General features: G+C 46.2%; 1 protein-coding gene across 3 annotated transcripts in view; it reads right to left on the bottom strand.

Moving 5' to 3' along the window:
• The window catches only part of TESC (tescalcin), a 32740-nt gene that overhangs the window by 4770 nt on the left and 14847 nt on the right, over positions 1 to 13123 (bottom strand). For 2 of the 3 annotated variants that reach the window (XM_083590644.1, XM_083590643.1), the window contains exons 2-3: positions 5359 to 5428; positions 872 to 952 (exon numbers count right to left, since the gene is read on the bottom strand). In XM_083590644.1, the coding sequence (XP_083446770.1) occupies positions 872 to 952; positions 5359 to 5428 (151 nt within the window). Of the gene's footprint in view, positions 1 to 871; positions 1366 to 5358; positions 5429 to 13123 lie in introns of those variants that run through there. The other variant, XM_083590642.1, reaches the window with a different exon arrangement.

Raw genomic sequence — 13123 nt, 5'->3', positions numbered from 1 at the left:
AATCTTTGATTTTGTTTATTTTGTTTATTTGGCAAGATGTATAGACCACTGAATGAAGGGACGCGGGTGGCACTGTGGGTTAAACCACAGAGCCTAGGGCTTGCCGATCAGAAGGTTGGCGGTTTGAATCCCCGCGACGGGGTGAGCTCCCATTGCTCAGTCCCTGCTCCTGCCAACCTAGCAGTTCGAAAGCACGTCAAAGTGCAAGTAGATAAATAGGTACCGCTCCAGTGCGAAGGTAAAAGGTGTTTCCGTGCGCTGCTTTGGTTCGCAAGAAGTGGCTTAGTCATGCTGGCCAAATGAGCTGGAAAAACTCTGTGGACAAACGCCGGCTCCCTCGGCCAATAAAGCGAGATGAGCGCCGCAAGCCCAGAGTCGGCCATGACTGGACCTAATAGTCAGGGGTCCCTTTGCCTTTTTATAGACCACTGAATAATAATAATAATAATAATAATAATAATAATAATAATAATAATAATTAGCAGCTCTAAGCCATTTAAATAAAATGCAATAAAATATTCACTAGAATAAAAGAAGAATAGCAATAAAACCAGACCTTAAAAAACAGTAGGCATAATAAAATTATCAGAATGTTCTTTAAATGGTTGGTTCTATCGACAAGTCTACCTAATGAAATTACATGTCTGTAATTTTGCCTAACGAAAGCAGCCTTTAGCAGGCACTGAAAAACAGGACGTCGAAGCTGCCTCAATCAATGACTGGTTTTTAGGTGCTTGTTTATGCGCTTCACTGTTTTTTTAATGGCTTATGTGCGGAGAGGGATTCGAGGTTAAGGAGAGCTGCACAGTTCTTGTTGCTATAGAGAACAACCCCCCCCCCCCCCGGGGAGGCCAAGCACCCACAACATTACCTCTTGTCAAAAAAGGCCTGGACAATTTTGGATCTAATTGGATTGAACTCCAGATCAGGGACGCGATCAAAGTTCTCCTTGCTGTGGAAGTAGAAAAGGACAAAGAGAAAGAGAGAGAAATAGTGAGTGAGAGAGACAGGTTTCTGAAGACAAATGAACGATCTCTTCAGCACAGGGTCACGGCTCGGTAGCAGAGCTGAGGTTTGGTTTGGTTTGATTTGATTTTTTTTGGTTTTGCATTTTAAAGATTTTAGGTTCATGGCTTTGGGAATGTTTTGAACTGTTTTATAGAATGCTTTGCTTTGTTTTAAATGGTGTGCCAGTTCGCTACCCTCAGCTCTAAGGGGAAAAGCAGAGGGACATAAGTTCAATAACTAAGTAACTAAGTAATAGTTCTAATGGCCAATGTGGTGTGATGACTAGAGTGCCAAACTAGGACTTGGGAGGCCAAGGTTCCCCATTCAGCCATGAAGCTCACTGGGTGACCTTTGGCCAATCGCCGCTTCCCTGCCTAATAACCTACCTCACAGGGTTGTTGTGAGGATGGAATTTGGGGGGGGGGGAGAGGAGGGAACCACGTACACCACGTACACCACCTCCTTGAGCTCCTTGGAAGAAAAGACGGGATGTAATAATGTGATACATCAATGGACAAATATGATTCCTCCCCTCTTCCTAGCGACAACAAGCCACTAGACTTCTGTGCTATTCCACAGCCACTGCGGCACAGCCCTGATGCCTGCAAGACTCTTTTGGAAATGGGATGATAGATTCCTTTTCCCAGCGACCTCAGGATCTCTCCGCTGGTTTTCTAAGGAAGGGGCGAAGCAGCTTCTCTCCTGCCTCTTGGCAGGACATCTGCCCCCATACAGAGCGAGCCGCCTCAGTCTCCTCTGCGACTCTGCCTGAAACCGTTTGTATATTTTCCTACAGAAAGGTCAACCTGCCGTGCAGCGCAGATGGAGGCCAGCCGGCTGAGCAGCAGCAGGAGAAACCAGCGCAGGAAACAATCCCTCTCACTTGGCATCAAACTATGAGTAGGAGTTGGGAGCCAACATTTCAGAACACCGTCCTCCCCATAAGCATCAAGACACAACATTTATTGAACCACAACTCCCATCTTCACTGGGCAATGGCTGTGCTTGCTGGGGCCGGTGGGATAAGATAAGATAAACTTTATTTGCCTTAGCCAATGGCCATGGCAACATAATACAAGCAATATATACAAATAAAAAGACAACAGTGGGTAAAAAGGGCAATCAAATGACCAAGATTATCATTGAAATAGTGGCCCTTAATCTCACTGCACCCTCGATAAACCTAGCAACCTTTGCTGTTGTCTGATCATTTTGATCTGATAAAAGAAAGAACAATGTGGCCGCAGATGGGCGGCCTGAGATGGTAAGTAAGAGTGGGGTAATGTGGGGCCAGTGGGATTTGTAGTTCAGCATCCTTTGGAGGGCTGGAGGTTCCTCCTCTCCCTGATCTGGACCAAGGATGAGAAGTCAGTGTTGCTGGGACTCCCAACTCCCATCAGCCCCAATGGTTCAGAGATTATGGGTCTTGTAGATTCCTCTCCCTGTGATTCCTCACCCAGTTGGCGATAAGGCACCAGGCATGGCTTAGCGGCAGGAGCAAGAAAGAGGAGGTGTCTTCCTCCTGGTTGATGGCCTCGCCTGCTTCCCCACAAAAGCCGCAAGCCTTGTACGGAGAAAGGCCTGTGCTTTCGAGAGAGCCATCTGGGGTTTGGCCTGCAGGAGCAAAATCTCATTACGGGAGAGAACAGGGCAGAAAGCAGCCAATTGATTAGCAAGCTGTTTTCTGATGGGACGATCGGCCCAGGACAGACCTTGACAAGGACCAGTCTCCACATTGCACCCTTCCCTGTGATGTTGGCTGTGCAACGGGGGAAGCTGCCTTCCATCCAGTCCATCTGTTCCTCCAGCCCAGGAAAGACAATGGCTCTTCATCAGCCCCAACCAGCACAGCCAGCGGTCAAACATCATGGAAGCTGGAGTCCATACAGAACAGGGATGCTTAACCTGTGCTCCATGGATGGGATTCATCAGGGGGGTCCATCAACCAGGGGCAACCCACACAATGCAATAAAATAAATTGTATGCAACATTTCATGTGTAGGTGTGGTTTTCTCTGGGAGGGGGGTCCATAGCTTCTACCAGATCTTCAAAGGGGAGTCTGTGACCTTTGAAGACCACTAATTTAGAGGGTCACGAATCACCTGTTCCTGGTGCATTGGGAATGGGCCATTACTTAGAGGTAGAGGATGCAAAATGCTGTTTAGTTCAATCATATGTCTCAACCGGTAGGGCATGAGACTCTTCAACTCAGGGTCGTGGGTTTGAGCCCCACGTTGGGCAAAAGATTCCTGCATTGCAGGGGCTGGATGACCGTTGTGGTTCCTTCCAACCCTAAAATACCATGATTCTATTATTCTAATCCCCAGCAACTCCAGGGCTGGGAAATATACCTGCCCCAAATCTTGGAGAGCTGCTGCCAGCCAGAGTGGACGGTATCTTCCTAAGAATGCAGCACATTCCCTGTTAAAAGTATCGACATGTTGCAGCATGGAGCGCTCCAGTGAGGTCTTTCCCAAACTGTGGTCCGCAGACCACCAGCGGTCCAAAAACTTCATTCAGCTGTTCCATGGTGAGCCTTTGGATTTGTGGCTGAAGTCAAGGAGAGGGCACATCCATTGCATTCATCATTCATATTGGTTTTTAATAGTGTTTTTATTGCTTCTTTTATTATCTATTGCATTGTGTTGTGTTGCAATCCAAACAGCACAGAATTCAAATCGCAATGCGATAAAACGAAGTAAAGAACACAGTGCATTACAATTGCACCAAAAGGGGGGAAATTTAATCATGGTCTACCAAGACCGTCAGTTAGGGAACCACTGCTCCACGGTTTCAGCTCACCAGCCATGCCATCTTTTGGAATACTCCATCCCATTGCCCCTCGCTCAGTTTTTCATTCCACCCCCCCCCACCAAAAACACACCTAGACAGCATTGCATGCCTACTGAGCACCCCCAGTCCTCACTGGAATGACAGAAAAGGGTGGTGGGTTATCCCCCCCCCCAAAAAAAACCCCACAATTTGTAAACTGCTTGATCAAAACAATTCTCCAAGCAGTGTACAAGTTCACTCATGAGGTTTTATCCCCTCCTTAAATCTTTTTGTACTACTTCAATGCTCTGGTTCTCTTCCCTCACCCTCAAGACTTCGGACGCCTCCATCTCATGATGGATGAGACTAGGCTTGTACACGCATTGTTACCCTGAACACAGGTACAAGCTGTCCGTACACATGCATGTACAAGTGTTTGCGTGAAATAGTGAATGCTTGTCTGTCTGTACAGCTCAAGTATCATGTATGCAGGTACACAGAATTGTATTTATTGTTGTTTAGTCGTTTAGTTGTGTCCGACTCTTCGTGACCCCATGGACCAGAGCATGCCAGGCACTCCTGTCTTCCACTGCCTCCCGCAGTTTGGTCAAACTCATGCTGGTAGCTTCGAGAACACTGTCCAACCATCTCGTCCTCTGCCGTCCCCTTCTCCTTCTCCATCTTTCCCAACATCAGGGTCTTTTCCAGGGAGTCTTCTCTTCTCATGAGGTGGCCAAAGTATTGGAGCCTCAGCTTTACGATCTGTTCTTCCAGTGAGCACTCAGGGCTGATTTCCTTCAGAATGGATAGGTTTGATCTTCTTGCAGTCCATGGGACTTTCAAGAGTTTCCTCCAGCACCATAATTCAAAAGCATCAATTCTTCGGCGATCAGCCTTCTTTATGGTCCAGCTCTCACTTCCATACATCACTACTGGGAAAACCATAGCTTTCACTATATGGACCTTTGTTGGCAAGGTGATGTCTCTGCTACAGGATTGTATACTTTGTTGAAAGTTCCATAGGAATAATTTACGTGCGTACAGCTCAACTACTTCTGTACACAGGTACACAGATGGTACAGTTGCTTAATGTAGGGTTGCCGTATTTCAAAAAGTGGAAATCCAGACACAAAAGTTGTCGAGCTTTCCCCCACAAAAGAAAATCTTAGAGAGGTTTTGAGCTATTTTAAAGGAAATTCATAAAAAATGAATTTTCCAGGACATTCAAGGGATTTCCACCCAGACACTGTTTACCCACCTATGTCCACGAAATTCCCAACATCTGGCAGCCCTGCTTCATGTGACATGTGAACCCTCCTAGCATTGGGCTTCATTAAGTATCCACACTTAGAGAATAAATCCAGTGCTTTTTTCTGGGGGTACACAGGGGTATGCATACCCTCAAACATTTTGTGAGTCTTTGTACTTTGTCCATTTACTGTATTTATTTTCCCCGATTTGAACTACAAAATGGTGATTTTCTTGAGTCAAAATGAGAGTACCCGTAAACATCTTTTTAGAAGAAAAGCACTGAATTAATCCATTATGATGTAGGGCAAAGAACAGGTAATACTGTACCGAATAGTTGGCTGATCCCCACTTAGCTGCTTGAATCGCCGATGCAGATTCTCAATTTGATCTGAAGTGACTATGGAGATAAGAGACAGACAGACACTCCATTAAATTATTTTTAACCCTGACATACCTGTAAACAACACCCTTCACTAGGGATGGGCAAATATGCCAATTTCAATTTCCCTCCCTTTCTCATTTCCACCCCCATTTTAAGTTCAGTTTTCCACATGAGGTTATTTATTTTGTTGTTGTTGTTGTTGTTGTTGTTGTTGTTGTTGTTGTTAATACAGTGGTACCTCGGGTTACAGACGCTTCAGGTTACAGACTCCGCTAACCCAGAAATAGTACCTCGGGTTAAGAACTTTGCTTCAGGATGAGAACAGAAATCGTGCTCTGGCGGTGCAGTGGCAGTGGGAGGCCCCATTAGCTAAAGTGGTGCTTCAGGTTAAGAACGGTTTCAGGTTAAGAACGGACCTCCGGAACGAATTAAGTACTTAACCTGAGGTACCACTGTATTCATGAAAATTCACCAGCATTTTGTGGCTGATTTTTGTATGCAATTTTGCCCGATATTTTTTGGCAAACAGATTTGCAAAAATATAGCACACTTTTTAATCAGACTACACACTTTAAGCACATCTTCCCATAGTGCATGTAGCCTGAGATGGAGAAAGTGCAATTCACAGTATGGATTCTGAAGCGTGGCTCTGTTTCAGTTTGCGTACGACTGTTTCAGAAAGCACAAATGCGGTTGATTTGCCTTTACATTCAGATTGGATTTATTTTCTTCCCCACCCCCAGAAACACCTGCACCACAAGTCCCCTATTCCAGTTTTAAGAAATCCTTCTAGGTGAAAAAAGAAGGGGGTGGATGAGATCATATTACAGGTCACCACTACTGTGTTTCCCCGAAAAGCCATGTGTGCAATCTCGAGGCAGAGAAGAAGTAAGGGTTAAGGCTCTTTGTCTGATCAAACTGGAAGTCCCACAACTGCTTTGCATCGCAAAAGAAATACAAATTAACTTGTCAGGAGATGCTCAAACATCTCCCTTAGGATTTGGCTGAGATGCAAAACAAGACCAGGAAGGACCATTTTCTCCTGGAATATCCAACGGCGCTCTTTGCGTTGAAAGGGAAGCCTCTGTTGGCATGAATGGAGCAGTAGAGGCAGGCAGTTTGGGCAGGTGGGCAGGGGCACTGCCCCACCAAGCTCAGCCTGCCCTCAAGCAGCCTCCACTGGCCTGCCTTCTTACTCACAACCTGTCTAGGGATGCCCCTGCCTGTCAGCTTGCTCCTCCTTACAGTCTCAGTATCTTACCCACTGTAGAACTCAGCAGGGAGGCGGAGGAAGATGGGGACTCAGCTAGAATCAGTTGGCTCTGCCTGCCAGAGGCTCTGGCTCCCCCTGCTGGTGGGCTCCCTGCCTTCCGTCCTACCAGTCCCAATGGAAAGGAGGTTTCCTTTAAATACAGTGGTACCTCACAAGACGAATGCCTCGTAAGACGAAAAACTCGCAAGACGAAAGAGTTTTTCGTTTTTTGAGTTGCTTCGCAAGACGAATTTCCCTATGGGCTTGCTTCGCAAGACGAAAACGTCTTGCAAGTTTGTTTCCTTTTTCTTAAAACCGTTAATACCCAGGGAATCCGTGCTTCGCAAGACGAAAAATTCGCAAGACGAAAAAACTCGCAGAGCGAATTAATTTCGTCTTGCGAGGTACCACTGTACCTGGGCAACTAGCCACTTTAAAGTGACTGTATATGTGATTGTGTTTAGGGGGTCTTTGACCTGAAAGGGGGCGTGGAAGTTGTTAAGTAATGGGTTTATTCACAGGCCAGAACAGAACTGAAGGGTTCAACCAGCCTGCTTATATAGAGCTCCACTAGAACGCAACAGTAACCATTTTCTGTAACTATCCAATCACTGAACGTCACTTTCAATCCCTTTTTTGCATATGTGGACCTGAGTGAAAACTATCTACAGTATGCCCCTGCTGGCCCAGGGTGAGAACTTCAGTACATAACACAAGTAGTTGGGGATCTATATATATTTCAGGGCAAAGACCTCCGAAACGCAGCTTGCATGCATAACTGCACCTTAAAAATTAAAACCTCTCGTTATAACAAAACAAGAACTCTTCAAAATAGAAAAAGGGGTCGGAAAACATTTCACAGGCCAAAACACTCATACGAAACCTTATTTTATACAAGAGGGGAAAACCAGCAGCAATATAAACCATGAAATAATCATATCCCCCAAAGCTGATTAGATAAATAGATATGAGAGAGAGAGAGACTACAAAGATTTGGATCACATACGCCTCTGCACTCAGAGGGAAGGAAACTTATATTTATATATATTTACTATAGTTTATTTTAAAATATATTCAAAAACGCCTCTTCTTCGCTCTTGGCAAGGACATCCAAGGTGTGAAGGGAAAAAAACACATTAAAACGAAATCTAGGCAATAAACCAGATTAAGAACAAAAAAGGAAATCGTTTTAGAGCAGGAGAAACAGAATAAAGCTTCACTTACTAAAAAATAAAATAAAAAATTATGCAGTATTTTATACTACTGGTTTTTGTACTGTACCCATCTACCTTATATGTGAATGGCCTATGGCCGAAGCATTAATAAACTACTACTACTTAAAGAATAAATTAAAAAGCATTAGGCTTGTATCCAATGCTAGCCCTACTCGGAGCACACCCATCTAAATAAGTGGACTTAACTTAGCTACATCCATTCATATTTTGAGTAGGACTAGTACTGGTATCTTCCTATATACATAGAAACGTAAGGGTGTCATCACACTGCAGTTTGTGTGGCTGCCTATTGGGTTGGGGTGAGCTGTGGGGGAATAGTCAAGGGGGTAAGAAAGGTATAAAGAGAGGGAGGACTGGCTAGTGTGAGGGAAGGGAGTAGCCAAAGAGGTTAGTGAGCAGAGGGGGCAGCTCCTAGTACAATATATGACAATAGAATCTTTGGAAATGAAAAGGGACCACTTGCATCATCCAGCTGTGCCCCTTGATCAGCTAACGGAGCTGAACATAAAAGCCCTCCATTTCAAACCACAGCACCCTCATGTCATTCAGCTAGATGGACCCAACTTTTGCTCTCAGTTCTGGAGTTGCTGTTGCATTCTTGTGCGCGCGCACACCCACCCACCCTCCATTCCACTGACACTTCTTTTTTGGGTTGTGTGCGCAACAAAACAAAACCCTGCCCTCTCCCAGCTGATAACCTGATCAGCTGATAACAGCTTGCTGAACACTGGCAGGTATTTGCCAAGTTCCAGCCTGTAACTGATACGAGTTCGACTTCTGCCAATGTAGATGGGAGTGCCTGGTGATAATCAGCGCCCAGAAAAGCCACATACCTATAGAGACTCTGGCTAGTGCCTAACCCTCCATTGCTCCCCCTGACATAGGACCATAGAATTGTAGAGTTGGAAGGGACCCAAAGGATCATCTGCTCCAGTGTTCCTCAAACTTGGGTCTCTCCGGCTGTTGCTGGACTACAACTCCCATCATCCCTAGCTAGCAGGACCACTGGTCAAGGATGATGGGAATTGTAGTCGAAAACAGTTTTGGAGGCACTGATCTAGTCCAACACCCCTGCCAAAGCAGGAGTCACAGCCAAAGCACAACTTAGTACAGGGTGTGGAACCTCAGTCCCAGGAGCTAAATGTGGCCCTGCAAGCTTCTCTATCTGGCCCTCGGGACTCTTCCCAGGCCACACCCCTCACGAGTCCTTTGCACTCTTGTCAAGTGTTTTTGCCTGGCTGAAATGTGTCCTTGGCTGCATGGAGGGTGGAGAAGAGTGAAGAAACTAGGCTACTGTACTAAAATAACATTTACATTTGTGGTTCCATCTACTTTTGTCTGTGGCCCTGCCCACTACAGGTGCAAGGTCCTTGGACGGTTCTCCAAAACAGAATTTGACCCTTGGGCTGGGAAAAAAGACCCCCGCCCTGGGCTAATGCCTTTCTGCAGGAGCAGAGAAGGTCCCAGGTCTCTGGAAAGAAAGCAGAAGCTCAAATCTGCTTGTGACTCAGCAACTTCCTTTCCACGAACTGCAAACAAAACAAAACAAAACCCGAAGGGAAACTCACTCTTGAAGGCCAGCTGACAACTGGCGCTTGTTATGATTATTAACGCTGACTCATGAAATAATGCTGCTCTGCTCTACTGACGATGTCAAGAAGCCTCAATCTCACCGCCACTCCCTATACAACCCAGGCAAAACCAACCATTTGTTTTGGGCACTTATCACCTGCTCTTTGCTTAAACAAATCCCAGAGTGGTGAAAAACGTCAAAGCACATAGTGCACAATTATTTTTTTTGAAAAAAGAATAAAAATACAGTGGTACCTCGGGTTACAGGTGCTTCAGGTTACAGACGCTTCAAGTTACAGACTCCATTAACCCCAAAATAGTAGAAACAAAATAAATAAAACAATTCCTTCCAGTAGCACCTTAAAGGTAAAGGTAAAGGGACCCCTGACCATTAGGTCTAGTTGTGACCGACTCTGGGGTTGCGGCGCTCATCTCGCTTCATTGGCCGAGGGAGCCGGCGTACAGCTTCTGGGTCATGTGGCCAGCATGACCAAGCCGCTTCTGGTGAACCAGAGCAGTGCACGGAAACACCATTTACCTTCCCGCTGGAGCGGTACCTATTTATCTACTTACACTTTGACGTGCTTTTGAATTGCTAGGTTGGCAGGAGCAGGGACTGAGCAATGGGAGCTCACTCCATTGCAGGGATTTGAACCGTCGACCTTCTGATCGGCAAGTCCTAGGCTCTGTGGTTTAACCCACAGTACCACCTGCGTGCACACGAAAGCTCATACCAATAACAAACTTAGTTGGTCTCTAGGGTGCTACTGGAAGGAATTTATTTTTTATTTTGTTTCAACTATGGCAGACCAACATGGCTACCTACCTGTAACCAGAAATAGTACCTCGGGTTAAGAACTTTGCTTCAGGATGAGACCAGAAACTGCGTGGCGGCGGCGGCACGGCGGCAGCAGGAGGCCCCATTAGCTAAAGTGGTGCTTCAGGTTAAGAACAGTTTCAGGTTAAGAACAGACCTCTGGAACGAATTAAGTTCTTAACCCGAGGTTTTACCACTGTAAAACAAACTGGGGAATACCTGGGGGTTGGTGAGGTTGACCCCCATCAAGGGGGCAGGACTGAGAGGGTCACAAAAACTGCACATCTCCACTCTGGCTCTGCTCCTCTGGCAAGGGCCAGAATTGGGGCAGGGGATGCGAGTACAAGGACACAAGGGAGCTTTGGTACACTTCTGAAAACAGCCAGTGGACAAGCATGGTGGCATCAGGTGCAATCCAGTGTGCCACTCTGGCATAGGGTAGGAAGACTGTGATCCTTTCCCCACTTTTGTCTCTGGCCCTGCCCAGCACTTCCCCAAAAATTGCCCCAGAAGGAATGTGGCTTTCTGGCTGAAAGGAGTTCTCCCCTCCACTCTAACCACTAGGCTACCTTCTAAAAGAAGAGGGCCCGATTCAGGGGAACCACGGCACAAGCATTTTCCTGATCAAATTATCCCAACCCCACCCCACCTTGCCATCCATTTCCAAACTGCTATTTAAACCTGTGGGGCCAAACATAAAGCTAAAGGTAAAGGGACCCCTGACCATTAGGTCCAGTCGTGGATGACTCTGGGGTTGCGGGGCTCATCTTGCTTTATTGGCTGAGGGAGCCAGCGTACAGCTTCTGGCTAAGCTGCTTTCTGGCGAACCAGAGCAGCGCACGGAAACACCATTTACCGATACCTTCCCTACTTGCACTTCGTGCTTTCGAACTGCTAGGTGGGCAGGAGCTGGGACCGAGCAACGGGAGCTCACCCTGTCGCGGGGATTTGAAACGCTGACCTTCTGATCGGTAAGCTCAGTGGTTTAACCCACAGCGCCACCTGCGTCCCTGGGGCCAAACATAGATACTCAAACTATGGTAGACCAGAGACAGGTCTTTTACCCTGGAAACACTGACCCAGCAGCACTGTGTTGTCAGGGATGAGAACAAATATGGCACATGGGATCCCCTTTAGCAGTACATAGCTGGGGGGGCATTTTAACACCCCAAACTACAAAAAGCAACTACTACTACTACCTCTGGGTGAACCTATTACCCAGACCTCCTCAGTTGGTAGAACATAAGACTCTTAATCGCAGTGTCATGAGTTTGAGCCCAAGTTGGGGAAAAGATTCCTGCATTGCATGGGCTTGGGCTAGATGATCCTCACGTTCCCTACAATTCTATGATTCTATGACCCTTGATCAAATGTTTCCTACAGCTTCCCAAACTGGTCTTTATGCCTGGCTGTGACCTTCAGGTTTGGCTCCTTTCACCTCTCTGATGCAAACCATCACATTACGGTTCTGCTGTCTTTGTCGCTGTCGCCATCATCAAATTATTCGAATCCAATCTTACGCATTATGCAACAAATCTTAAAAATAAACAGTGAACTTAAAAGAGAGGGGGTGGGGAATGAAACTTCAAATGCTCCAGAAAATAAAAATCCCTGCTCCAAATCACTCATGGTATCATTTGATCATTGGGTTCCCACGTATATGTACTCTCATTCCATCGCAGATGCTGCAGATTCCAACCCATGACCTTTATGCAGCTTTGCTATTTTAAACACAAAGCTAATTTGGGGGTAGCTTTCTTATTCTTACAAAAAAGGGACCCCCTCCTCCCTTTTATTTAGCTTTCTACATGCCCCCCTCCCCGCCTGCTACTGACTTTTGACATTCTCACTGCCTGACATCATTATTGCCATGGAAACTAAGGGACCCATAAATCTTTAAACATCTGGAAGTTTAGTTTACTTTGCATTTACATTTTTCCTCTTTGTTGTTTTTTAAAGCATCATATAAACTTCAGGCACTTAACGCTACAAACCAGAACTTGGAATTGTGATTTCCAAAGAGGTTGAGTTTTCCCCCAGTAAGGGATTGGTGTGTCCATTTGGAAAGGAACTCCCCGCCAGTGGACAAAAAAACCTCAAGGCTTCTGTTTCCAAAATGGAGAGATCTGGAGAAAATACTGCCTTCTGCTGGTTTTCAGAACAGTAGCCTTTCACTGACTCTTAGCCCAATCTTATGGAATTGCAGAGTTGGAAGAGAGCCCAGGGGCATTCTAGCCCAGGTAAAAAAAAAAAAGAGTAAAGGACCCCTGGATGATTAAGTCCAGTCAAAGGTGACTATGGGGTTGTGGCGCTCATCTCACTTTCAGGCTGAGGGAGCCGGCGTTTGTCCACAGTCAGCTTTCCAGGTCTTGTGGCCAGCATGACTAAACCATGACGGAAACCAGAGCTCACAGAAACTCCATTTACCTTCCCGCTGAAGCATTACCTATTTATCTGCTTGCACTGGCGTGCTTTTGAACTGCTAGGTTGGCAGGAGCTGGGACAGAGAAACAGGAGCTCACCCTGTTGCGGGGATTCGAACCGCCGACTTTCCAATTGGCAAGCCGAAGAGGCTCAGTGGTTTAGACCACAGCGCCGCCCACTCCTGCAACGCAGGAATCAGAGCTAAATGCAATCTTGGGGGCTGTGCGGATGCAAGAGAGAGATAGAGAGATAGAAATGCCTTCAGCTTCTTGAGAGGAAGGGTAGCCCATAAAAATTGAATCCATTAATAAATAGCAGTGCTAATAAGCGATGGAGCCAGGGATTGCTGGGGGGCGGGGGAAGGAACTGCTTTCTGCCACCATGAGAGAGAACATGGCAACCACCTCTTT

This window comes from Podarcis filfolensis (assembly GCF_964270895.1).
Source record: "Podarcis filfolensis genome assembly, chromosome: 16".
Taxonomy (NCBI): domain Eukaryota; kingdom Metazoa; phylum Chordata; class Lepidosauria; order Squamata; family Lacertidae; genus Podarcis; species Podarcis filfolensis.
Note: the sequence above shows the minus strand (reverse complement) of the source record. Positions and strands in the feature narration are given on the sequence as shown.